Genomic DNA, 27,143 nt, shown 5'->3' with positions numbered 1-27,143 from the left:
CATTCTCCTAAAGAATGTGGAGAATTTGGCAACAAATAAGATTCAGGCTGGTGCACCCAATAGTAAGGCTCCCACCAACCCTCAGAACCATCAGCAGGAAAATAATTACCTACTTACTATTGAGTGGCCTGATGAGAAAAGGATGCTCTATCTATAAAAGTATTAGTTTTATCATTACTAATAATGAATGTTTTGTTTTGGATTTTTTATTTTAAAGCACAGGAAGAAGCAACTCTGGAGATAAGAAGCCACATTTATAACCTGCACACGAGAACTATTAACAGAGTAAAAGGGCAACCCAAGGAGTGAGAGAATATATTTGCAAATCATTTATCTGATAAGGAACTAATATCCAGAATACATAGAGAATTCCTAAAACTCAACATAAAATTAAGAAGGTTGATATAAAAATGGGCAAGTAGATAATTCTCCAAAGAAAATATGCAAATGACCAACAAGCACGTGAAAAGATTATCAACATCGCTAATCATTAGGAAAATGCAAATCAAAACCACAATAAGACACCATCTTACTCTCAATAGGATAGTCACTATCAACAACAACAACAACAACAACAAAAACAGAAAAAAACAACTGTTAACAAGGATGTGGAGAAACCGGAACCCTTGCATGCTGTTGGCAGGACTGTAGCAGTGCAGCCACTGTGGAATACAGTATAGTGGTTTCTCAAAAAAGCAAAAAGAGATTTCCATATGATCCAGCATTGCATGTCTGGGTATATACTCAAAAGAATTAAATGTAGAGACTCAAAGAGATATATGTACACCCAGCATTATTCACAACAGACAAAAAAGACAGAAGCAACCCAAATGTTCTTCAACAAATGAAGAAGGCCGGGCATGGTGGCCCATGCCTATAATCCCAGCACTTTCAGAGGCTGAGGCGGGCGGATCACCTGAGATCAGGAATTCGAGACCAGCCTGGCCAACAGGGTGAAACCCCATGGTGAAACCTTGGCCAACATGGTGAAACATCCATACTAAAAATACAAAAATTAGCTGGGCATGGTGGCACGTGCCTGTAGTCCCAGCTACTTGGTAGGCTGAGGCAGGACAATCACCTGAACCGAGGAGACAGAGGTTGCAGTGAGCCAAGATAGTGCCACTCCAGCTTGGGGAACAGAGCAAGGCTCCATCTCAAGAAAAAACAAACAAACAAACAAAAAACCAATGAAGAAAGAAGCAAAATGTATACACATACAATGGAATGCAGCCTCAAAAAGCAATGAAGTTCTGACACATGCTACAACGTGGATGACAATAGAGGACACTATGCAAAGAAAAACAAATCAGTCACAAAAAGACAAATACTGAGGTCAGGCGCAGTGGCTTATGCCTGTAATACCCGCAGGTTTGGAGGCTGAGGTGAAAGGATTGCCTCAGGCCAGGAGTTCGAGACCGGCCTGGCCAACATGGCGAAACCTGTCTCCACCAAAAATACAAAAATTAGCCAGGTGTGGTGGCATGTGCCTGTAATCCCAGCTACTCAGGAGGCTGAGGCAGGAGAATGACTTGAACCCAGGAGGCAGAGGTTGCAGTGAGCTAAGATCATGCCACTGCAGTCCAGTCTGGGCGACAGAGCGAGACTTTGTCTCAAATAAATAAATAAATAAAAATAAAAATTTGGAGAAGAAAGCACAAACAGCAGCAAGCCTGGATGAAAGGGGCCACATTTGTAACATGACACACACAATCCCTTTGATTCCATCTCCAAGGGTGTGCAGCCCCCAAACTCAGGGGACAGCTACACCATGTCCCCTCCTCACTATAATCCTCCTTCTTCCCCACTTGACTCTTGCCCACTCCTCACTGAGAGGACCCAGGTGGAAGCAAGGCTTCTGAGCAGTGTTTCTGCTGAAACCGTTGCCCTTCTTCTCCTACAAATGGCATTTCAAACACAGCAGGATCGTTTCCCTTAAGAATAAAGGAATCTCAGAGGTTTGGAACAACCACTTAGAACACGAGGCTTAAGTATTAAAATCCAGACTTTTCTGCCAGGATGTCTGGTCTCCAGACCCCAGAGGTGTGAACATGAAGCAAAACAAAATTTTAAACAAATATAATGGATACAGGGCTTCAGTTTTACAAGATGTAAAGAGTTATGGAGATGGATGGTGGTGATGGGTGCACGACATAATGAATGCACTTAACACTAATGAACTATACACTTAAAAATGGTTAAGATGGTAAATTTTATGTTATATATATTTTACCACAATAAAAAAAATTTTTTAATGTTTTTAAACAAATAAACATTAACTTGTACCGAGAGGTAGTTTTAAGGCCCTTATGGCCTGAAATAATCAGAGGAAGCCAGCCTAGACGGTAAGATCACATGTGAAATCCTGCATTTTGTAAAGGGGAATAATTTGTTGCCCTAAATAGTGTGTTGGGCCTTAGGGACAAAAGGCTGAACTGGCTCTTTGAGAAAAGACCTCATTCCAACACCTCATAAAAGGGGTAAACTAAGCTAAAAGGGCCAGGAAGGAAACATAAAGGTGTAGCAGCTCTTTCTCTGTGGGTAATTAATGAAAAGACTAAAAGGCAGCTGGTGAGGCTGCGAGGGAGTGCACGTGTGTGTGTGTGCACATGTGCGCACCTGTATGTGTAACAGAAAGATAGATATTAGGGCCTGAATATCAATATCTGAGCATTTCTCTGATAAAACCCAAACCGAAGGTGGAGATATGGGACCAGCTTCCTGCTTGCTCTTGGGGAATTCTGCAGTCCACCTGACAGAACCCATCGGGCTTCCTACAGGTGCTCCCAGAGGGGTTCAAAATGCCAGGAGCCGCTTCCCATCAGGAAGCACTTTGGCAGAGCACCTCTCACACCCCTTGGTGTCCACAGTGACCCAGCACAGACTGCATAGAAAAGGGCCTGGCTGGGGGCCAGGGGAGCAGAGGGGAGAAGGACCCTACCTGTTGGGTGGGTGTATATTTAACGGTGTGGGAGTAGTCGTAGTTATCGATGACATCCAAATCCTTCACTGCATCGCCAGGAAGAGGGCTGTTGAACTGCACGTTGAGCGGGGCTTTCCCGGCCCCCTTGGTGTAGACAGTGAAGTGGGTCGGTTTCCCATTTTCCACACCTGGAAAAGATATACTGTGTGAGGAGACAGACTAGCTGGAGTAGTTTCACTTTGAGAACCCGTCAGACAGGTTCAACAGCACCAGGTCTATTATGACAGCCGGCTACAGGCCCTGGCCGGACACTGCTGCATCAGAGCTGCACAGAACACCTGCCAGCTTGGTGTTGGTGTTGATGGAGATTAGGTTCCTCAAGGCCATGGACGAAACACGCCCAGTGCCACCGGCCGGCAGAGGGGCCCAGGACAACCTTGATGTGCCATCTTACCTGCTTTGCTGAGCCCTGGGCCTTCTGCCTTCACTTTGCTGGCATCGTGGGAAGGGTCAACTTTGACTCTGAAAGGGCTGGCGGGGATTTCCTGTAGCAGAGACACGGTCTTAGTAGGAAAGCCCCTGAAGCAACAGCCAGAGCTCAGGGTGCCTTGAACAAACGGTGAACCTTAGCATCACTCTGACTTAGTGAGGGGTGAGCAGACTTCTGTTACCACAGGTAAACAGAAGGGTAAGATAAGCCAAAAGGGCCCAGCATTGGGTAAGGGTCTTCTATAATAGGTCACTCTCTAATGCCTGGATCCCTGATGTCACAAATAAACCTGAGGACTTTGAGCCTGTAATACCAAATGTTAAGTACTTAGGATGAAAAATGCCAACAAGAATAAAACCAAAAAGGATAATAATATATAGGGCTGAAGGAAGGAAATGTCCTCCAGGAACAGCTGAGAGCTAAGGTCTGGGGAAATGCAAGAAGTGATCAGAGACAGAACAATTATAATTCTTCAAAAAGAATGTTGCAGACTATTGGAATAAAGGCAGAAGAGGTTAAATGGATGATGTCAAGACCACTAGACCACTACCTTTAGGCACAGAACATTCTACTAAGGTTCCCATTTACATGTAAGGTTAATTTTAATCCCTAGGATTTCAAAATTCTCTCTTTCAGGATCCTGCTCACCCTATCTTCATCATTGCATACCTGAAACTTCAAATCACCTCTCTCTATAAAAGTTTAAGGGCAGAGACCACTGTCATTTGCTTCAAAGGCATCAAAGTAGAACATATCTAAAAGCTAATTGCATTTCAACCAAAATATTGATGAAAGTTTATAACAAACTAGTCTCTCTCCAGACCCCTGCTTTTAACCACTGAACACACTGCCTCACTTTTGTTAGAAGGTGGTAATAATAAAAGTTTTTTTCCTTCTTGGTTGTAAGGAGCCAGAGAGAAATTGAGCAGCGTTCTCAAGACAACTTCCCTGTCACTAGAACACAAAAAGGAGGCCAAATGCAGTGGCTCATGCCTGTAATCCCAACACTTTGGGAGGCCAAGGCAGGCCTGAGGTCAGGAGTTCGAGACCAGTCTGGGCAACCGTCTCTACTAAAAATGCAAAACAATTAGCTGAGTGGCCAGGCACAGTGGCTCATACCTGTAATCCCAGCACTTTGGGAGGCCAAGGCAGGCGTATCACCTGAGGTCAGGAGTTCGAGACCAGCCTGGCTAACACGGTGAAACCCCATTTCTACCAAAAATACAAAAAATTAGCCAGGCATGGTGGCCTGTAATCCCAGCTACTCGGGAGGCTGAGGCAGGAGAATCACTTGAACCCGGGAGGCGGAGGTTGCAGTGAGCCAAGACCATGCCATTGCACTCCAGCTTGGGCAATAAGAGCAGAATTCCACCTCAAAAAAAATAAATTAAAAAAAAAAAATTAGCTGGGTGGTGTGAGCCTGTAGTCCCCAGCTACTTGGGAAGTTGAGGTGGGAGGATCACTTGAACCTGGGAGGCAGAGGTTGCAGTGAGCCAAGATCACACCACTGCACTCTAGCTTGGGTGAAAGAGTGAGACTCCATCTCAAAAATAATAATACTAATAAAATAAAACACCAAAAAGTAGATGAGACATGCACATGAGTGGCCAAAGAGAATCCAAACCTACTCCACTCCAGGCTCCAACACATACCTGAGATGCAAAGAGAACTTTGATAGTGTATCGCCCAGCAGCAGGAGGCACATATTTGACTGTAAACGTATCATTGGCATTGTGAATAATGTCAAAATCCACGTCTTCCTCATCTTCACTTAACACCCGGGCATCACACTTAATGCCAACGCTGACATCACCTGGAACAGACCAGCTTATTAGCACCAGCTTACAAGAAACAGCATGTCCTGTGCAATCTCTTCCAGCTCAAGTTAACACCCCCAAAAAGCAATTGGGAAGCTTCTAGTAAGAAACTTGAGAAAAAGTAAGGATTTAGGGAAAGAGATGATGGATTAGCAAAGACACCACCAAGGAATGACTCAGAGGCTCAGTAGATGATTACTTATTCAGATGGACTACTTCCTAGTTCAAAGGGAATTGCCCTCAAAACGTTATGAGAAGAACTCCCTTCCCCAAGAAGCAATGATCACTGGGTTGAACGAGGCCCTTTCTCACCTTCCCCAGCCTCAGTACAGTCCACTGTGAAGTGTGTAGGTTCATTTGCCTTCAGACCACTTCTCTCCACTCCTGGCCCAAACACTTTAACCTTCTGAGGATGGCTACCTTGCCCGATGTTGACCTAGAGAGACATGGAGAAGGTCATCAAGTTCTCCTCCACTTGGACCCAGTAAAATACTAATAAAAAACATTGTTAGAAATAGTTCTTCTGGGTGGGCTGGAGCACTCTGCCCTTCAGGCCCCTCCATCATTCAGTTCCCACCAGGGACGGGTTCCTTTCACATGTCTGCCTTGGCTGTCAGGCATGGATCCCAGACCTGGTGTATGACCAAGCGTTTCTATACAACAGCCAGGATTCTGCCTCACAACCTACCCTGAAGGGGCTGTGCGGGATGTTCACGCCTCCCCAGACCACAGCAATGGTATGCTTGATGGCCTTCACCGGAGTGTATGAGCAAGCATATGTGCCGTCCATCCGACTCTTCATCTGGATGTCAATAGGTTGGCCTTCCCCATCCTGCAAAAAAACCAGAGCTAGGACCAGAGGTGGTCCTCACATTGTCTCTATCAAACAGGGCTACTGTGGCCTCCCAAGACAGCCAAGTCACCATTTGCTTATACAACAAAACTTCATGGACCAACTACAACGTGCCATGTTTTCACAACGTGATGACAACCTGTGACAAAATATAACATGTATTTATTTTTAGTTATTAAAAGCAAGTGGCCCAAAAACAAAGCTATGGCCACTCAATGCTTCGTAATTTCAATTCCTGCATTTAAGTCCTTTGGCCAAATTCAATTAGATTAAATAAACATACTTTTTAAATCCTTGTTTACAAATCTCCCACCATGACCTCAGCAGCTTCAGCCACACCAAAAGACATTACAGAATAACCTGAAACAAACAAGCCTCATTTCCACAGAACACAAATCAGAAAGATTATTTTTTTAAAAGCCCAGTACTCTACATGGTAGTCTCACTGAACCCTCACATAACCCCATAAGATAATCTTCTTATCATTTCGAAGGTGCAGATGAGGAAACTGAAGATCAGATGGACTCAGCAACTTGCCATTACATGGACAGATCTTGTTACCTGACAATTACCTGCACAGGTGGCCCCCTGAAATTTACCTGAGCAAATATCTTTAAGGGAGCTTTTCCAGCATCCTTAGGATCCACAGTGAACTCGGCCAGGTTGCTGACAATGCACCCAGATTTCTCCAAACCTGGCCCATATGCTCGAACCTGAAGCAAAGGCAGATAATAAGTCTCTTTCTGTGTAAGGCCCCAACTAAACCCTTATACAAAGACAGGTAACCAGGGGATGGGGGAAGAACAAAATGACCTGTGTCTGGTTTTACAGTATCCACATAAGAGGATGGTTACGGGAAGTAAAGTGCTAAAGTAGGTTGTAACTTAAAAACAAATGTCTCTCCCTCATAAGGGAGAAAACTCTCTAAACGAATCCAAACCACGGCCTGAAGGCCCCATGAGGCCCAGGATGGCTTTGAATGTAGCCCAACACAGATTTGTAAACTTTCTTAAAACATTACAAAATTTTTTGCAATTTTGTTTTTGTTTTTCTTCATCAGCTATCGTTAGTGTATTTTATGTGTGGCCCAAGACAATTCTTCTTCCAATGTGGCCCAGGGAAGGCAAAAGATTGGAAACCCATTCTAAAACCATGCCCAAACTAACCCATGCTCCCTGCCTTATTCTGAGTTGACCTAGAGAACTTCTAACAACTGGGGCAGAGACCTCCAGTCATGCCCAGTTTCAATGTTACCACTTTGAGGGGACTCAGAATCTTTACCACGGACATTTGCCCTAGAGGGCAAAGGAATAGCATTTGGCCAAAAAGGGGTAGCTACCAGCCCAGACTGACATCAGCCTATGGACAGCTGCCCGTGTGGGCCAACAGTAGCACACCTGGCATGTGGGGCCAACTCCCTGTCAGCCAGGCTGGCTTAGACTTAATGCTTATCAGCCTGCTAATGGTTTGAGAGGAAACTCTTGGAAACACTGCTCCAACTTAAGAGGCAGGGAACTAGGGGAAAAAACCTCCTTTATCTATGGAGCATCTTGAAATAATAACTACAGAAAATGGCTATAAGACTGACATATGATCCCTGGAGTTGCAAGAAAATAACAGCTTATGGAGCTCCCTGCATGGGCCAGGCATGAGCTAAAGGCTGTCTTTATGCATGCCACCTCTTGAATCATCGTAGAAGCAGAGACTACTATCATTCCTGTCTTATAGAGGAAGACACCAAGAGTCAGACAGGTAAGTTACTGCCCAACACTATAAGAAGTGCTAAGTGATCCTACCAGGATTCAAATGTAGGCCTGGGCTGGGTGTGGTGGCTCACGCCTGTAATCCCAGCACTTTGGGAGGCCGAGGCAGGTGGATCACTTGAGGTCAGGAGTTCCAGACCAGCCTGGCCAACATGGTGAAACCCCATCTCTACTAAAAAATACAAAGATCAGCTGGCTATGGTGACGCATGCCTGTAGTTCCAGGTACTCGGGAGGCTAAGGTACGAGAATCGCTTGAACCCAGAAGGCAGAGGTTCCAGTGAGCTGAGATCATGCCACTGTATCCCAGGCTGGGCGACAGAGCAAGACTCTGTCTCAAAACAAACAAACAAACAAATGCAGGCCTGTTTCCTTCCTAAAATCCAAATGATTCCTCTCTGCCGTCTCTCAACATGCTGCTTAAGGCAACTTCGGGCATGGGGGTGAGGAACCAGGGGCCAGGGACAAGAAGATAGAAGCATAGCAGCTGATTCACCAGATCAGGGTTGTAGTCTCCCGTGGCTGGGTGGATGAAGGCCATGTACGGGCTATCCTTGATGTCTTCGTCGTCACACATGATGTGAACAGCATATTCGCCAGGCTCCTTGGGCCAGTATTTGACGTCACATGATCCATCATTCTGGTCATCGTACTCAATCTTTGCCTGAGAGGGGCCTTCAATGGCAAACCCTAGGGGGTGGAGGTAGAAGGGTCTCCCTGGTTATATGGTGGAAAGCACCTATTCTATGTTATGACAGCTCATTCCTGCTGCCTCCCTAAAAGCCAAGTGTTGACCAGAAGATTGAAATCTATTTGTGTCCCTTTCTCCCAAAACCAAGTTCATCGAGTCTTCAGTAGAGATGGAAGGGGTGGAATATATATATATAGTATTAAATACATTATATGTATTTTATCATCATCCAACAGGGAAAGTCCAACCAGCAAACCTTTCTGTTGGAGATGTGGCAACATGTGGCAAAAGCCTTGAACCAACACCCACTCTTTGCACCACCAAATCCACTTCTGGGTTTTTATCTGAAGGTAATTACCAAGGACACACAGTCAGCACTGTTTTCATAGCAAAACCTTGGAAATAACTAGAGAGCCTGACAATGGATACAGCCATACAATGGAATTCCATGGAAGCCATGGAAAATGAAGGCATACCCTATATTTACACATAAAGATATAAAGACTTGTCCAAGATATTTTCTGCACCAAATCAATATTTGCATGCATACGTACAGAGAAAAAAGTCTAGAAGGATACACTAAAAGGCTTAATATTATCTCTAGACTATGAATATACAAGACGATTAATATCATCTCTCTAGAAGGGAAAAATAAATGTGATTTCTTGTTTTTCTCTTTTGCTGATTGCTATGACCTAAAACAGGGGTTGCTAAACCACAGTCTGAAGGCCACATCTGGCCCATTGCTTACTTTTGCAAATAAAGTTTTACTGGAACATGGCCACACCCATTTGTTTACGTATTCCTATAGTTGCTTTCAGGCCTACAATGGCAGAGTCAAATAACTGTGACAGAGACCATAGGGCCAACAGGTGGAAAATATTTGCCATCTGGCCCTTTATAGAAGAAGCTGGCTGACTCCTGATATAAAATGATCATATATATATTAGACATGTATTTAAAATATACTTCAGCTGTGCTCCAAAGAAAATATTTATCTTCCAAATCCAAATTTCAGCAAAATTCATTCATTCATTCATTCATCTAAACTATAGGTCAGTCAACACTATTTGCTAAGTGTTTACTACATTCCAAGCGTTGTTTTAGGCACAATACCCACATAAGGCTTCTGCCCCCAACTCTCCCGGATGAATGAATGCTGGTATCAGAGGCAACTGCAAATGGAAATGGCAACTCTACAGCAGCATGCAGAGATGGCTTAGGGTGGCTAGGAAGCCAGGAAGCTAAAGGTATTGAGGCTAGGCAAGGCCCCAACATCCAACCTGACGCAGCCCAGAAGCCCTGTAATCCTCAGTCCTCCAGAAGATGCCGGTCAGCTGCGTCCACTTACCCAGAGACCCCACTTCAGAGCCAATGGATTCCACCACGAAGTCTGCCGACCGCCCGACAATCCCACCATGGAGCCCAGGGCCCCAAGCACGGACTTTCTGCATACCTGCTTCAGGGCCAACTTGAACTTCAAAGGGGCTACAGGGAAAGGAATAGAAGCATCAAAGAAGAGTAAAGTAAGGCCTCACTATAGCCACAAGCTGCAGTTCCTTGGCATATTCTTTCCACTTGCCTGATCCTTTCACCTGGCATCCCAAACTCCAGCCAACCCCTTCCTCCCGCAGGCCCCTCACCCATAGCTATTGTTATGTCAACAATATAATGTAATGTGACTGCTTCTGGGAGCTCAGGTGGCCACTAGGTTGACACTCAAGCCACGCTGCTTTGCACCAGCCTCCTGGTCTTTTACCTTTGTGTGCAGGCCTCCCCAGACTATGACTCTGGAAAGTGAGAAAGTCCACATACACTATATCCTGCTTATGCTATAACCAGAAAACTCGGTTGAACGGGCTTTATCTCATACATGAATGAATGTGCTGTAACCTTGGCATGGGAGGCTTAAAAAAAAAAGTGTGGTAGGTATTCAGAACCCAATAATGCCCAAATATTTCTCAAGGCTAACTGAATTTATTTGGAGTTTAAAGTTGCACCCCCAGGGGAGCTGGAAAACACAGAACGCAGAGGGGCAAGTGCACTGCCCACAAGGCAAAGCTGTAGACTGTGTCCCTTGGCCCCTGAAAGCATCACGTAGACGGTCTTAATGTAAACCACAGCAGATTTTGCCCCGTGGCATTCATGAACAAAGGAGTTCATTGAAAAAGAGAATCTCAGTGTATATGCGGGCATCTAGACACACAGCCCATTTGCTCTAACTGCTCCTGCCTCCCCTGCCTCCCACCAGCCCCTAACCGCCAGCATTTGATTTAAAGCAAGTCAGCTAAAACCACAGCAACTTTCTGCTGCTTTTGAGAACAGGCCAAATGTCTGTGCAGCTCTGAAAAAAAAAAAAAGCTTTCAACAAAGCAGATCTCTTTCCCTCCTGCAGCCCGGGAAGCAACCACCCGTGAGTCTGCCCTGGGCCGAGCACCCTCCAGAGAAGACCCCTCTGCAGCAGGAGCCTCACCTCTTTGGAATGTGGTGTCCCCCCCATGTGATGGCAATGCTGTATCTCCCCGGGGTGCTGGGGTAATACTCGAATGCGTAGACCCCATCCAGAAAGCCTTTCTGCTTCACCAGCTCCTCCAGACCCTCTGTGGGAAAGAAGGAGACAATCTTTCCAATACAATCCTAGGCCCAAAATGAGAATCAAAAGGACAAGAAGAGAGAGGCAGCCACACTGACAAAACGTAAACCATACATAAAAACCAAGTGGACTGCCCCAAAGTATGGGACCTCTCCCCACCAAGCCTGGGAGATTACTTCAAAGCTAAAAACACAGCCATCTCTGCTTCAAGGTATGAGGAAATGGAGGACTTCCCAGCTAACTGGCTTTAGAAATCTCACTTGGCTACGAGGGGCCCTGAGGTCCTGAACTCCCTGGACCTGTGTAAAGATAAATCCAGTCACATTTCAGTATTTCCCAATAATCATAGCTACCCTTCCCAGTCCCACAAAAACTGGGGAAGAAGCAAACCTTTAGAAGTATTTGGTATGAGTTTTAAGTTAAGTGTTCCAGCGTATCCTTTTCCATCGAAAGCTGGACAACAAAAGCAAGAAAGTCCTTGGATGCTATCTGCAAGAGGACAGGTTTTAGATGCGACGCTGCAAACTCTAAGCCCAGCTATCAGGCAGGAACCTGTTTTGTGTTGAGCCCTGAGGTTTGGCCAGGAAAGCTGTTGAGTCAAGCAAGTATCCAAGGTCAGGAGAAAACACACACACGTGCATGCATGCACGCGCACACACACACGCACACACACTCCCCTCCTTGGCTCCTGTTGCAATAATCTGGGAGGGAAGATAGCCCCCAAGCAGCTTGACTCCAGGTCTGGGCAGTCTAGAACCTTGGCTACCCTCAGGGCACAGCCTGCCCCAAAGCCAGGTGCTGTGAAGTCAAATATTAACTTTCCGGAGCTCAGAATGCTCCTGCCCCAGCCTGTTGGGAACACAGAGGGTAAGAGCAATCCTGATACAGGAAGCTCAAGATTCCACAGGCATGGGAGTAAAACCACTAAAGGCTGCTACACCCGAGACTAGAAGTGCTGAAATGCTTCTCTGTTCCCAGGAAAAAAGTGAAGACACCCGTCCCCACATCTGCTGTCTCCTTCCCCAAAAGAGGGAGAGAGAATAGGTTGCAGGGTTTAACCTGTCCCTCCACAAATGGCATTTATCTACAAACAAAACTTAATCTTAGGGAATTTTATTCTCCTTCTATAAGCACTGATCATAGTAATTAAGTACTCGACATAATTTCATACTCTATAAAATGTAACCTGTAGTGAGAAAATCACTGGCTTTGGAGACTGTGCTTGAATTCCAGCTCAGATGCTTACAAAAGCTGTATGACCTTGGGCAAGAGCCTTCCTCTCTGAGCCTAGATTTCTAAAATAAAAAATGAGCCACTTGTTTCCAACAGCAGCATTTCCCCAACTCCTTTACATCACTGCTTTTTCTACTCCCAGAAGTCTTGATGCAATGTAAAGCTGTCAAGCCACCCACTGTCTGCATCCAGGGCAGACATTACTAATCAATCACTGCTGTCTTCCCCAAGGAGCCCAGATAGCCTCAAATCCTTGACATAGCCTTCTGGGGTTATTGAGGAAAACCAGCCGTGGGATGAAATCCATATGCCATGACTGCAAAGTTAGTCAAAACCACACCTGAGATAGAGAAACAAAAGAACACTTACTAGGACCCTTCACGGTTACACTGAGCTCCCCACTTCCTGCAGCTTTGGTGTCAACCTTGAAATCTGCAGTCTCCCGGATACGGACGCCCTTGGGTTGCAGGCCTCGGCCACTGGCCCGGCAGGCATTTGGATTGCAGGCTGCAAGCACAGTTTTGACATCAATTCAATCTTTCATTCTTTAGTCAGAGTCGTGAAAGCCAAGGTAACCTGGAGCCACCCGCCAAGAAAATATTTGCTTTGCACAAATAGTATGTAGTAGTTGCCCAAGACCAGGGGTCCCACTCAGGGAGCACACCAGGCTAGCAAATACAGACACAACATAACTTTGTCCAGTCACACCACAGAAGGACTGGAGAAAAGCGACTTTGGCAAAGAAAACAGGAGAGCACAGCAAATCCATGCTGTGCTCCTGGTACCAGCATTTAACTTTTCATTTGTGAAAGGGAGTTAAGGCCGAGTACTGGACATTATTCAAACCTCACTGCCATACTCAAGGGCTCAGTAATTGGATAGACTGGACTTTTGCAAGTCTTCTTGGAAAATGCAGTACTTGAAAATGCCTGTCTGGGTTCCAAAACCTGGGTCAGCCATTTTTAAGTGTCTAAATGTTGTTGTCTTCCACCTGAACAACCAGGCAAAAACAACCAACACAGCTTGGAAAGAGACCAGTTCAGCCCCACCTTGGCTGAGGCAGACCAATCTTTTAGTGCTGTCTGTTACAAGGCCTTCAGAATGTGGGTGGCTATAAAGGCAATAATTAGCAGTAAACACCACTGCTGATTTCATTTCCGGGTCTAGCTTGAAAACCTAAAGTTGTAAGTCTAAAAGTTAAGGACAAAGATAGCTTCTAATATCCCTTATTGAAATGTCCACAGAACTACTGTTCCATGGTATCTAGAGGTTGATAAAAGATACCTTTATGCCCTAGAATAAATCTTCTGCCCAGCATGGACAACCTTTTCAGTAAATAGAAACGGGAGACTAGTGGGGGAAATGTCATATTATTAAGTGGCTTTTCCTTTCAAATTCCTTTCAAATACTGCAAATTTGACAACTCTCTATACAGGAAGGTCACAGACTTCAGAAGATGGGACTCTACTTCATAGACAGAAGGTAATTCCTTCTCTGGTTCATCCTTCCTGCAATGGCCTTAGTTGGCTATTTGGCAAAGAACTGCTTCCCAAAGAGTCATACATATACTCTTGGAGTTAGAGATGATTTTAGATGTTTTATGGATGAACATAAGCTTATGGTGGCACTTTATGGCAAGTGACTTCGGTTTTCCATTGTGAAAGTGATAAAAAGTTTCTTTTAACATAAAATCATTTACACCTGTAAACCCAGCACTTTGGGAGGCTGAGGCAGGGAGATCGCTTGAGTCCAGGGGTTTAAGACCAGTCTGGGCAACATAGTGAGACCCCATCTCCACAAAAAGAGAAAAATTAGGCCAGGCATGGTGGCTCATGCCTGTAAATCCAGCATTTTGGGAAGCCGAGGCAGGTGAATCGCTTGACATCAGGAGTTCGAGACCAGCCTGGCCAACATGGTGAAACCCAGTGTCTACTAAAAGTACAAAAAAACTAAGCTGGGCGTGGTGGTGTGCACCTGTAGTTCCAGCTACTCAGGTGGCTGAGGCATGAATCACTTGAACCAGGGAAGCAGAAGCTGCAGTGAGCCAAGATTACACCACTGCACTCCAGCCTGGGTGAGAGAGTGAGGCTCTGTCTCAAAAAAAAAAAAAAAAAAAAAAAAAAGAAAGAAAGAAAAGGGGGAAAAAAAGGTAAAACATTAACCAGGCATGGTGGTGCACATCTACAGTCTTAGCTACTCAGGAGGCTGAGGTGGGAGGATCATTTGAGCCTGGGAGGTCGAGACTACAGTGAGCCATGATGGTACCACTGCATTCCAGCCCAAAAGACAGAATGAGACCCTGTATCTTTCCCACTGCCCCCCTGCAAATATATATATATATATATATTTTTTTTTTAACAAATATATATATATTTTACATATATAAAATCATTTAGGTCGGAGAGGGGATGTTAGTAAATTAAAAGAAAAAGGTTATTAATTAAATGCTAAATAGTATAGGATGTACAGGCCAGAAAAGAAAAAGGAAGTCCATGAGTGAGGAAAGGTTGGAAAACAATAGTAGAATTAGGAAATCTATTCAAAATGCTCTCTTATGTAAAAAAGAGCTTTGCTTAGGAATACGTTAGAATTTTTTTTGCCTGTTTTTTCTTTGTAGACGGAGAAAAGTTGGTCACACCAGAAATAAGTCACAATACAATGACAGGACTTCCTCGGAGGGTTTTAATGTGTCTTAAGAAACATACACACTCATGGAAATTATGAACGTGTGCAACAGTCTCAACATCAAAAGAGTAACTGCTGAGTTCATATAAACATTAAATGGGGCTAGAGTCTGAAGGGCACCACCAGCTCCTCCACTATCTAAAAAAGCCCTAGATGTGTTTAAAGGCAATTAGAGAGTGGGTTTGGGTGCCGGCTGGACAAGCTGTAATAATAACACCTGCACAGGAGTTTCCTAAAATCACACAGAGCACGGGCTCAGCTAACATTCACAAGCAGCACAAAGAACTGGCAAGGAAGTCCCACCCACCCAGCCCTTACCAAGCAAGAGGCCTCTGGCCCAGTGGTCTCAACTAGGAAGCCAACAGCTTCAGGGTCCAGGCTGGCCCAGAGGTAGGATTCGGAAGAGGAAGCCACGTCTGCAGACGCAGATTCGGAGGACAGAACAGGGAAAGGCAAGTGTGGGTTAGAAAAGGTAGTACAGTTGGAAAACAAAACAAAACAAAACAGAAAAAAAGGGGCAACAAAGTCAGAGGGAGAGAGTCTAACATTTGAGAAAAATGCATATCCCCAGCGCCAGAGGGAGTTTAGCAGAGTAGTTAAGCGTAAGGCCAACAGAGTCTGCGGTTCTAGCCCTACTGATGCCTTGTAGTACTGACACCTAACATTATCTAAGCCTTAGCATCTCCACCTGCAAGCTAGGGATAATAATAGCACCTGCAACACACAGGCTGATGCAATGATTAGATGCAGTCATGGTAAGTGCCTGGGCCAGTAAAGGCCAAGCAATGGAGGCTGCAGGGCCCATGTTGCTGCTGCTAACTTGGGTTATGATGCCGACTCCTCCCACTGCCTCAGTCCCACCTCCCTCAGTGAGGATAATGACTCTCCTGTACATGTGTTTTGGAGAGAAGTAAATGAGTTAATATAAGTAAAGCACTTAGGTCTCTGCGTGGCTCATAGAAGATATTAATATTAATATATAGAGGACAAAGTAAGCCACTTCCTGCTGAAGTAGCCCTGGCAGAAAAGGACAGGCGTAAGGTCAGTGTTGGGCCCCGTTTTCCTGGCCTCCCTGCCCAGCTGTGCAGTCAGCTTCCACATGAGAAGCAGATGTCTCCAGCCACCCAGCACTCACCTTCCCCAACCTGCACAATGAAGGGACTCTTAGGAATAGTGTCCCCAGCAAAGAAGACCTTGACCACGTGGGGGCCGGGCTGCATGGGTTTGTACACACATCGATACACCTGGTTTCCTTTGTCTTCCACGAGCAATTCCACAGTGTTCTTCCCCTGGGGATCTTCCACCTCCACACCAATGTCACCCACACCAGCTCCTATGAGAAAGCAAGCATTCCTTGAGCCCAGGTCACCCTCTCTGAAAGCTCACTGCTGCTGAGTGCAAAATGTAAACAGGACCAGTGTGGTGGTTCACACTTGTAATCCCAGCACTTCAGGAGGCCGAGGTGGGCGGATCACTTGAGGTCAGGAATTCGAGACCAGCCTGGCCAATATGGTGAAATTCATCTCTACTAAAAAAAAAAAAAAAAAAAAATTAGCCAGGCGTGGTGGTGCACGCCTGTAATCCCAGCTACTTGAGAGGCTGATGCGTGAGAATTGCTTGTAACCAGGAGGTGGAGGTTGCATTGAGCTGAGATTACACCACTGCACTCCAGCTCGGGCAACAGAGCGATTCTCTGTACCCCTCCCCCGCCAAAAAAAAAGCAAACAGGAGACAAGCTCTCAGGGAGGTCCACACCAAGATGTTAACTAAGGGTTTATGGTTGAATGTTTCCTTTATCTGCATTTTCTATTTACTACATGGAAAAGAAGCTGACAATTCAAGAAGTATGTCTTATTCAAGTGAAGCTTGAGTATTTTAGAGAAGAAAAGCTGGTTTTGAAAAATCTAATGTAACACATTTGAAAAAACTGTCTTTGTGATTATTTATTTGATTTAAAAGACAAAAGGTCAGGCCTCCAAGTTCCTGAAGATTACATTTCAGCCTTTGGAAGGAAGCCCAAAGGTCAGATCCATGGAGGAGAGGCACATTACCTGCCGTGTAGATGTCAAAGTAAGTGGGCTTATTGGCGATGTTCCCTACAGCTTCCAACCCTGGACCTTTTGCAGTGACTTTACTGGCGTCTCCCTGGGCCTTGTCAACATTCACTTCAAATGGGCTCTTGGAGATGTGCTGTCCTGCAAAGAGGACTGTGACCTGTAGGTAACAGATAGGTGAGAAATACATAATCACTTCTCTATGCACCCAGCAAGACTGCCATCAAGCCACATGCATTGATGATCACCTCTCCTACCCTCCCATGATGGCACACACAAGGTGTCTAGAATGAGGAGCCCTGGAACCAAGTTTAACAGCCTGAATAGGACTCCCACCTGGCCCCTTCAGCCACACAGCTGGGTCTGAGGCATCACACCTTTAGCAAAATAAAAATGCTGACCTTAGATATGCTTAGTCTCTTTAATAGGAAACAAACACATTTCAATCTCTGGACATTGAGTCCTTTCAGGGGGCTGAATGGGCCACTATCCCTCAGAATAAAATGTACAGTTCCAGGATTTCAAATCCACAGCCAAACTGTTTTTTCAAGGGACCAAGATCATTCTCAGACACATGGATTTGCGACAAAGCAGAATGATTTCCACCTAAAACTTGAGTCACTGTTCTCATCTTTGAAATTTTGGGGGAGTAATTGGGTTGGGTTTCATATGAACCTATACTTGATTGGAATGAATTAATTACATTATAAATGCTCCCTTCAAGAGCATTTATTTCAAATGCATCATATTCTAAGAGTCTAAGAGAACGCTAAGGCCATCGTTCCAGGTGAATTCACTAAAGCCCAAGGTGGTCTATATTCAGTCTATATTCCAAAGTCTGGGCAGGTACATGATGGGATTGGCCTTTATGTGCTGTTGAGGGCTTTCTTCCAATGAAAAGTGTGATCTTGGGTCACCCCACTCTCCTGCAAGACAGGCTCTCTTAGCTCTTGCCCTGTAGGCCACCTGGATGTCATCTCAAACAGAACACGAAAGGTTGCCAAGACAAAGAGCCTGAGGCCTCATTCCCTCTTATTTCTCCAGGTGCTGAGGGGGCCATTTCCCTCTACTATATTCAGCTGAACTACTCCATCCTCAGCCTTCAATGCTGACAGCCCCTCCAGAGCACCTCCAAGGGGAGTACTTAAGAAAGCATTAAGGACAAAGAGCCAGCAAGGTGCAGTGGCTCATGTCTATAATCTCAGCACTTTCGGAGGCTGAGGCAGGAGGATAGCTTGAGGTCAGGAGTTCAAGAACAGCCTAGGTAACCTGGTGAAAACCCGGTCTCTACTACAAATGCAAAAATTAGCGGGGAGTGGTGGTGGGTACCTATAATCCCACCTACTCGGGAGGCTGAGGTGAGAGGTTTGCTTGAGCCAGGAGGCGGGGGTTGCAGTGAGCTGAGACCACACCACTGCACCCCAGCCTGGGCGACAGAGCAAGACCCTATCTCCAAAAAAAGAATCAAGGAAAAAGAGTCCATCTATAGTGTAGTCACCACAGCATCTACACTCCAGACACACAGCTGCAACCATTAGTTACCTAGACGGAGTTGGAAAAACCTTACGACACTGCAAACAACTCATCCTAGCTAGTCGAGGGAATCCTAGCGATTCCAATTTTCTATGAGGAGCATAGATTCTTCTATAATCAGAAAGGAAAATCAGAAATTCACTTAAGAAAAACAACTCTTTTTCTTGGGCTATCTTTCTTCTCCAAGTCCCAAAAGCAGCCCAAGCCACGGCCATGCTGCTTCATCTTACTTTGTGCAGCCCAGTGACCTTGGGCAGATACTCCACAGAGTATGTCTTGTTCTTGTCGCTGTCAGGGGTCACTTGTGCCTAGGAGGAAAGGTGGGCAACAGTTAGAAAAGGCGCCGGGTGTGAGTAAGGAGCATGCTGTGTCAGCAGGGGTTCTGCAGGAGCTGCCAGGTTGGGAACACTGAAGATGCTGGCGAGCTTCTGTCCCTCTTGCACAACGCCCCAAGAGAGAAGCTGCCAAAAGTCACAGAAACAAAACCACACAGTGCAGAAGCATAACAGAGTCAGGACTCTCCAGTGTCCAGCATCAGGCTGGCACTCTCTAGGTAAGAGGGAATATGAAGCAAGAAACTTAAACCTTTATCCACTCAATAGTTCATTGAAAGCTTATGAAATGCCGGTCCCAGTGTTAGGTACTAAAAATAAAACATGAGCAAGTCAGGCACAATCCCCACCCCAGTGGGAGAAATGGACCATCCAGCAGTAAACTTAAGAAATGCAAATTATGCTAAATGCCAAGAATAAAATAAGTCCTAATAAGTGATAGAAAGAACAGCATGTGCAAAGGCTCTGAGGGAGGAACCAAAGAATGGCCAGTGTGGGAAGAGAGCAGGGCAAGACTATCTTATTATTCTGGCCATCAGTATCTAAAACCTCAACAGAGGCTGGGCTCAGTGGCTCACACCTGTAATCCCAGCAGTTTGTAAGGCCGAGGCGGGTGGATCACCTGAGTTCAGGAGTTTGAAACCAGCCTGGCCAATGTGGTGAAACCCTGTCTTCACTAAAAATACAAAAATTAGCCAGGCATGGTGGCAGATTCCTGTACTCCCAGCTACTCAGGATACAAAAATTAGTCATGCTGAGGCAGGAGAATCGCCTGAACCCGGAAGGTGAAGGTTGCCGTGACCCGAGATTGTGCCACTGCACTTCAACCCGGGCAACAAGAGTGAAACTCAGTCTCAATAGATAAATAAATAAAAATAATAAAACCTCAACTGACAAGGCACCTTTGCTAAATACAAAGTATCCTTTATTTCATTAAACACTGTGTCCCTGGCAATCAATTTAAATTCAATTTCAAGGCTCAGCTCTTGGGCAGGTTACTTTAACAGCAATAAGCCTCAGTATCCTTCTGGTAAAAAAAAAAAAAAACAAAAAAAAAAACCCACCTGTTGTGAGCTGAAATGAGGAAAATGGAGGCATAGTCCCTGGCCTCATTACAAGCCCCAAAAGTTCCATGAGGTGCTAGAAAGGAGAGGCAGCATCCTCCAACATACCTCTTCTTTGTTCCCTTCTGGGTCCTCAACAAACACCATCACGTCTCCTTGCCCGGCGCTGATGGTGTCCACAGTGAATTTGGCTGGCTGCTTCACCATGTTTCCAGTGGGCTCGATTCCTGCCACAGGTTTACACAGACACGTTAGAAGCCGGGCGAGAGTGTGGCATGAGCCATCGCCCACTGCATCTCTTTCAGGGAACTGAGAGATGGGACCCAGCCCTGCAGATCCCACGTCGGAAATGGGGACAAACTGCCTTGACAAGGACAATCAGACAGGTTGAAAGCCTTAATTTTGTCCATGTTATTGAAGCAATATCCAATTTTGATATTCAGAGAACCTCAGTCAGGAGTTTATACAAAATTGTGGAAAATAACGTGGTTAGTAAGTAGTAGCAGAGCTTGCCTTGATGGAAGCAACACAGCAGGGAGGAGGGAAGCTTATTTCTCATTAAACAGCATTTATTGTATTGCCTGACATTTTTAAAAATTACATCCAATCATTTTTTAAATTAACCTTTTTATTTTAAGATGATTGAGCAAATTCATTGAGACAGATTTTACCTGTAGGCGTAAGAAACAATGCCCTTGCTGGGCACGGTGGCTCACGCCTGTAATCCCAGCACTTTGGGAGGCTGAGGCAGGTGGATCACCTGGGGTCAGGCATTCAAGACCAGCCTGGCCAACATGGTGAAACCCTGTCTCTACTAAAAATACAACAATGAGCCAGGTGTGGTGGCGCATGCCTGTAATCCCAGCTACCTGGGAGGCTGAGGCAGAAGAACTGCTTGAACCGGGGAGGTGGAGGTTGCAGTGAGCCCAGATCGCACCCTAGGCAACAGAGCATGACTCCATCTCAAAATAGTTTCCCCAGTGGTAACACGGTAAAAAGCTATGACTCAATCTCACAATCAGGGTATTGACGTTGATACAATCAAAATAGAGAACATTCCCTTTAGCACAGGGAGTCCTCCTGCTGCCCTTGCATAACCACACCCACACTCTCCTTAGCCCTGATAACCACTAACCTGTTCTCCACACCGTAATTTTATTATTTCGGTAACGTCACATCAATGGAATCATAACTATGTAACCTTTTAGGACTGGTCTTTTTCACTACACATAATTGTCTACAGGTTCACCCAGCTTGTTGCTTCTATCAATGTTTTTTTTTCCTTTTTATTGCTGAGTAGCTAATATTCCATGGTATAGATGTACCACAGTTTAACCATTCGCCCACTGAAGAACATCTGGGTTATTTCTAGTTGTCTATTACCAGTAAAGCTGCTGTAAACATCTGTGCATAGGGGTGTGTGTGTGTGTGTGTGAATGTAAGTATAAAATAGTAAGAAATTATATATATAGGTCTCTATCCCTGGTTCCAGAGTTCCTAAACTCCTTGGAATGTCCTTGGTGTCAAGACCATCTTCTGTTCTAATGAGGCAACTCTTAGTGGGCTCCCGGATAGCTTTCAGGATGGGGCTAATCAACAGAAAGACCAAGTCGTGATCAGAAGCTTAGAACTTTTGGCCCCACTCCCCATCCTACAGGGAAGGGAGAGGAACTGTAGTCTCAATTAATGTCAATCATGCCTACGTGACTTAGCCTCCACAAAAATCCCTTAAGTACGGAGTTTAGAGAGCTTCTGGGTTGGTGAACACATCCATGTGCCAAGAGAATGGCCCGCCCCAACTTCATGGGGACAGACGCTCCTGTGTTCAACACCCCTCTAAACTTTGCCCCATGTACCTCTTCATCTGGAGGATCATCTGTATCCTCTATCATATCCTTCACTACACAACTGCTAAAGGGAAGTGTTTCCCTGAGTTCTGTGAGCCACTCTAGCAAATAATGTAACAGGAGGAAGGGGTAATGGGAACTTCTGATTTGTAGCAAACCTGGACAGAAGTTGTGAGTAGCGTGAGGACCCGCCACTTCTGACTGGCCCTTGAAGTCGGGGTGAGTTTTGAAGGACTGAGCCCTTAGTGGGGTCCGCACTAACTTCAGGTAGACAGTGTCAGAATTGAAGCGAATTGATTATAGGACACCTACTTGTTGTCCACATAAAATTGGAGAATTGGTCAGTATGGGGGGAAAAGTCCATAGATTTTGGTGACCAGAAGTGAAGTATTGCGAGGAGTAGTAGAGAAGAAAAGTTTTTTTCTTTAGCTGTGAGAATATAGAAGGAAAAACAGTGGCTCTCCTATACAGTAAGTTTTCATTCCTCTGGGATAAATGCCAAGGAGTGCAATTGTTGGGCCATATGGTAGCTACATGTACTGTTTTTTGAGGTTTTCTTTTTGTTTTTGTTTTGAGAACAGTCTCACTCTGTAGCCCAGACTGGAGCACAGTGGCTCAATCATGACTCACTGTAACCTTTACCTCCCAGGCTCAGGCAATCCTCCTGCCTCAATCTCCTGAGTAGCTGGGACCACAGGTGTGTACCACCACACCTGGATAATTTTTAAAAATTATCTGTAGGCTGGGCGCGGTGGCTCACGCCTGTAATCCCAGCACTTTGGGAGGCCGAGGCGGGTGGATCACGAGGTCAGGAGATCGAGACCATCCTGGCTAACACGGTGAAACCCCGTCTCTACTAAAAATGCAAAAAAATTAGCCAGGCGTGGCGGCGGGTGCCTGTAGTCCCAGCTACTGGGGAGGCTGAGGCAGGAGAATGGCGTGAACCCGGGGGGCGGAGCTTGCAGTGAGCCGAGATCGCGCCACTGCACTCCAGCCTGGGCGACTGAGCGAGACTCTGTCTCAAAAAAAAAAAAAAAATTATTTGTAGAGATGCAATCTCCCTATGTTGCCCAGACTGGTCTCAAACTCCTGGGCTCAAGTGATCCTCCGGCCTCAGCCTCCCAAAGTGCTTGGGATTACAGAAGTGAGCCACTGTGCCCAGCCTATTTCTTTATTAAGAAACTGACAGTGTTCCAAAGTAGCTATACCATTTTACATTCCCACCAGCAATGTATGAGTGACCCAGATTCAGTTTCTCTGCATCCTTTCCACATTCAGTGTTATCAGTATTAATACTTTTTATTTTAGCTGTTTTGATAGTGTGTACTAGGATTAATTTGCATTTTTCTCATGGTTAATGATACTGAACAAATTTCTATGTGGTTTTTTTTTTTTTTTGGTCATATGGATGTACTCTTCAGCGGAAACTGTTTATGTCTTTTGCCCATTTTCTTACTGGGTTGTTTGGTTAAATGTTTGTTTTTTATCTACTGAGATCTGAGAGTTCTTTACATGTTCTAGATACTTGTGTTTTGTTGGACATATGGTTTGCAAATTTTTTCCCCCAGTCTTTAGCTGTGTATTCATCCTCTTAACTATAAAAAGTTTTAAATTGTTTGTAAAAGTAAAATCCAGCCCCCAGATCCCAGTCTCAGCAATATTTTGAGTTCTGTCTGAGATGGTGTCCGGGTGGCTTTTATAGGGTGAGGGCTAAGACAGCTTGTCTTGCAGGACAGTGGGTGACCCAGTACACCCTTCGATGCAAGAAAACCCTCAACAGCACATAAAGGCCAACCACCATGTACCATGTTGAGTTTTTGAGACAGACCATCCTTCTTAAAACGTTAAAAAGTTTTTAATTTTGTTGAAGCCCAATTTATTTTTTTTTAATGGATCATGTTTTTGGTGTCAAATCTAAGAACTATTTGCCTAGCCCTAGATCTCAAAGACTCTCTTCTATGTTTTTTTCTCAAAGTTTTATAGTTATACGGGTTTTTTGTTTTTTGGTTTGGGGTTTGCTTTCGTTTTGTTTTGCCTACGGATGTTCAATTTCTCTGCCACCACGTGCCGAAAAGGTTCTTTCCTCCAATGACTTATCTTTGCACCTCTGTCAATAATCAGTTGTGCATATTTGTGTGGGGCTGCAATTCTGTTTCATTGATCTATAATGTCTATCCTTTGACCAATACCACAAAATCTTGACTTCTGAGCTATACAGTAAGTCTTGAGATCAGGAAGGCTGATGACTCCATGTTGTACTTCTTTCTCAAAATTGTTTTTGCTACTTTAATTCCTTTGCCTTTCCATATATGTTTAAAATAATACTCTTCTTGCTATCTGCAAAAGCTCTTGCTGGGATTTTGACAGCAATTGCATCGAACCTCAATGACTTGAGGTGGTATCTTTACTATTTGGCTTTTTTTGAGACAGAGTCTCACTCTGTCACCTAGGTTGGAGTGCAGTGGCACAATCTTGGCTCACTGCATGCTCTGCCTCCCAGGTTCATGCCATTCTCGGGACTCAGCCTCCCAAGTAGCTGGGACTACAGGCACCCGCCACCATGCCCAGCTAATTTTTTGTATTTTTAGTAGAGATGGGCTTTCACCGTGTTAGTCAGGATGGTCTCGATCTCCTGACCTCATGATCCGCCCGCCCTTGCCTCCCAACGTGCTGGGATTACATGTGTGAACCACTGTGCCCGGCCCACTATTTGACTTTTACAGTCCATGAAGATATTATATCGCTCCATTTATTTAGGTCTCTTTTATTTATCAGCGTTTTTGTAGTTTTCAGCATTTAACTCCTATATATGTTTTATTACATTTACATTTTGTAATGCAATTATAAACAGGCTATGCTATTTTTAACTTTTGTGTCCATTTGTTCATTAAATTATATAGAAATATAATTGATTTTTACATATTGATCTTGTATATTGTGACTTTGCTGAACTCACTTATTTAAGGGGGGGTATTTGGGTTTTCTCCCCACCATGGATTCTTTGGGATTTTCTATATAGACAATCATCTACATCTGCAAATAGAGACAGTATTATTTCTTACTTTCCAATAAGCATGTCTTTTATTTCCTTTTCTTACCTGACTGCACTGGCTAAAACTTCTAGCATTATGTTGAATAAGAGTGGTCAGAACAGCCATCCTTGCCTTGTTTTTCTCAGGAGAACACATTCAGTCTATTAATCATAATGTTAGCTGTAGGTTTCTTGTAGTAGCCACTCTATATCAAATTGAGAAAGTTCTCCCATTTTTCTTTTGTTTGAATTCTTATCATGGATAGCTGTTGAATTTTGTCAAATGCCTTTTCAGCATCTATTGATATGGTCATGTAACTTTTCTTTGTTAGTCTGTTAATATGGAAGATTATGTTGACTGGTTTTTTTTCTTTTTTTGAGACAGAGTTTCGCTCTTGTTGCCCAGGCTGGAGTCCAATGGCACAATCTCAGCTCATTGCAATCTCTGCCTCCCGGGTTCAAGCGATTCTCCTGCTTCAGCCTCCCGAGTAGCTGGGATTACAGGCGCCCACCACCACACCAGGCTAATTTTGTATTTTTAGTAGAGACGGGGTTTCATCGTGTTGGTCAGTCTGGTCTCAAACTCCCGACCTCAGGTGATCCACCCGCCTCGGCCTCCCAAAGTGCTGGGACTACAGGCGTGAGCCACCGTGCCTGGCCTATGTTGACTGCTTTTCTTTTTTTTTTTTTGAGACGGAGTCTCACGCTGTTGCCCAGGCTGGAGTGCAGTGGCGCGATCTCGGCTAACTGCAAGCTCCGCCTCCCGGGTTCCCGCCATTCTCCTGCCTCAGCCTCCTGAGTAGCTGGGACTACAGGCGCCCGCCACCGCGCCCGGCTAATTTTTTGTATTTTTAGTAGAGACGGGGTTTCACTGTGGTCTCGATCTCCTGACCTTGTGATCCGCCCGTCTCGGCCTCCCAAAGTGCTGGGATTACAGGCTTGAGCCACCGCGCCCGGCGACTGCTTTTCTAATAGTGAACCAGGCCTTGCATCCCTGGAATAAACCCCACTTGGTTATAATGTGTACTTCTTCATTATATACAGCTCAGTTTTATTTGTTAATATAGTCATTTGCTGCACAATGAAGTTTCAGGCAAAAATAGTCCACACATACAATGATGGTCCCATAAGATTATAAATGGAGCCAGAAAAATTCCTGTTGCCTACTGACGTCGCAGTAACACATCACATTACTCATGTGTTTGTGGTGATGCTGGTATAAACAAACCCACTGCGCTGCTGGCCATAGCAACGTCTAGAGCACGTACAACTATGTTCAATATACAATACTTGATGATAAATGACAATGCTACTGTTTTGTGTATTTAATATACTATACTTTCTATCACCACATTTTAGAGTGTGCATCTTCTATTTAAAAATTAAGTTAACTGTAAAGCAGCCTCAACAAGCCCTTCAGGAAGTATTCTAGAAGAAAGCATTGTTATTACAGGAGACGGCAGTTCCACACATTACTGTCCTTGATGACCTACCAGTGGGACAGTGGGACAGGATGTGGAGGTGGAAGACAGTGATAATGATGATCCTGACCCTGTGTAAGCCTAGGCTAATATGTGTGTTTAATTTAAAAAAAAAAAAAAAAAGGCCGGGCGCGGTGGCTCAAGCCTGTAATCCCAGCACTTTGGGAGGCCGAGACGGGCGGATCACGAGGTCGGGAGATCGAGACCATCCTGGCTAACACAGTGAAACCCCGTCTCTACTAAAAAGTACAAAAAACTAGCCGGGCGAGGTGGCGGGCGCCTGTAGTCCCAGCTACTCGGGAGGCTGAGGCAGGAGAATGGCGTGAACCCGGGAGGCGGAGCTTGCAGTGAGCTGAGATCCGGCCACTGCACTCCAGCCTGGGCGACAGAGTGAGACTCCGTCTCAAAAAAAAAAAAAAAGAAGTTTTAAAAGTACAAAAATGAAATTAAAAGTTTTAAACACAGAAAAAAGCTTACAGAGGCTGGGCACAGTGGCTCGTACCTGTTATCCCAGCACTTTGGGAGGCCAAGGTGGGTGGATCACCTAAGGTCAGGAGTTCGAGACCAGCCAGGCCAATGGGTTGAAACCACGTCTCTACTAAAAATATAGAAATTAGCCAGAAGTGGTGGTGGGCACCTATAAGCCCAGCTACTAGGGAGGCTGAGGCAGGAGAAGAGCTTGAACCCAGGAGGCAAAGGTTGCAGTAAGCCGAGATCATGCCACTGTACTCTAGCCTAGGCGACAAGAGCAAAA

General features: G+C 45.0%; 1 protein-coding gene across 6 annotated transcripts in view; it reads right to left on the bottom strand.

Annotated features, from left to right (window-relative positions):
- The window catches only part of FLNB (filamin B), a 167,348-nt gene that overhangs the window by 55,939 nt on the left and 84,266 nt on the right, over window positions 1-27,143 (bottom strand). For all 6 annotated transcript variants that reach the window (XM_015130622.3, XM_077993245.1, XM_077993246.1 and 3 more), the window contains exons 5-18: window positions 20,139-20,257; window positions 18,865-18,942; window positions 17,099-17,261; window positions 16,183-16,380; window positions 12,732-12,869; window positions 11,010-11,136; window positions 9,888-10,024; window positions 8,342-8,535; window positions 6,683-6,796; window positions 5,919-6,062; window positions 5,543-5,666; window positions 5,066-5,226; window positions 3,378-3,468; window positions 2,942-3,111 (exon numbers count right to left, since the gene is read on the bottom strand). In XM_015130622.3, coding sequence (XP_014986108.2) covers window positions 2,942-3,111; window positions 3,378-3,468; window positions 5,066-5,226; window positions 5,543-5,666; window positions 5,919-6,062; window positions 6,683-6,796; window positions 8,342-8,535; window positions 9,888-10,024; window positions 11,010-11,136; window positions 12,732-12,869; window positions 16,183-16,380; window positions 17,099-17,261; window positions 18,865-18,942; window positions 20,139-20,257 — 1,958 coding nt within the window. The remainder of the gene's footprint in view (window positions 1-2,941; window positions 3,112-3,377; window positions 3,469-5,065; window positions 5,227-5,542; window positions 5,667-5,918; window positions 6,063-6,682; window positions 6,797-8,341; window positions 8,536-9,887; window positions 10,025-11,009; window positions 11,137-12,731; window positions 12,870-16,182; window positions 16,381-17,098; window positions 17,262-18,864; window positions 18,943-20,138; window positions 20,258-27,143) is intronic.

Source organism: Macaca mulatta, chromosome 2, assembly GCF_049350105.2.
Source record: "Macaca mulatta isolate MMU2019108-1 chromosome 2, T2T-MMU8v2.0, whole genome shotgun sequence".
Taxonomy (NCBI): Eukaryota; Metazoa; Chordata; class Mammalia; order Primates; family Cercopithecidae; genus Macaca; species Macaca mulatta.
This window is presented reverse-complemented; position numbering and strand designations above follow the sequence as displayed.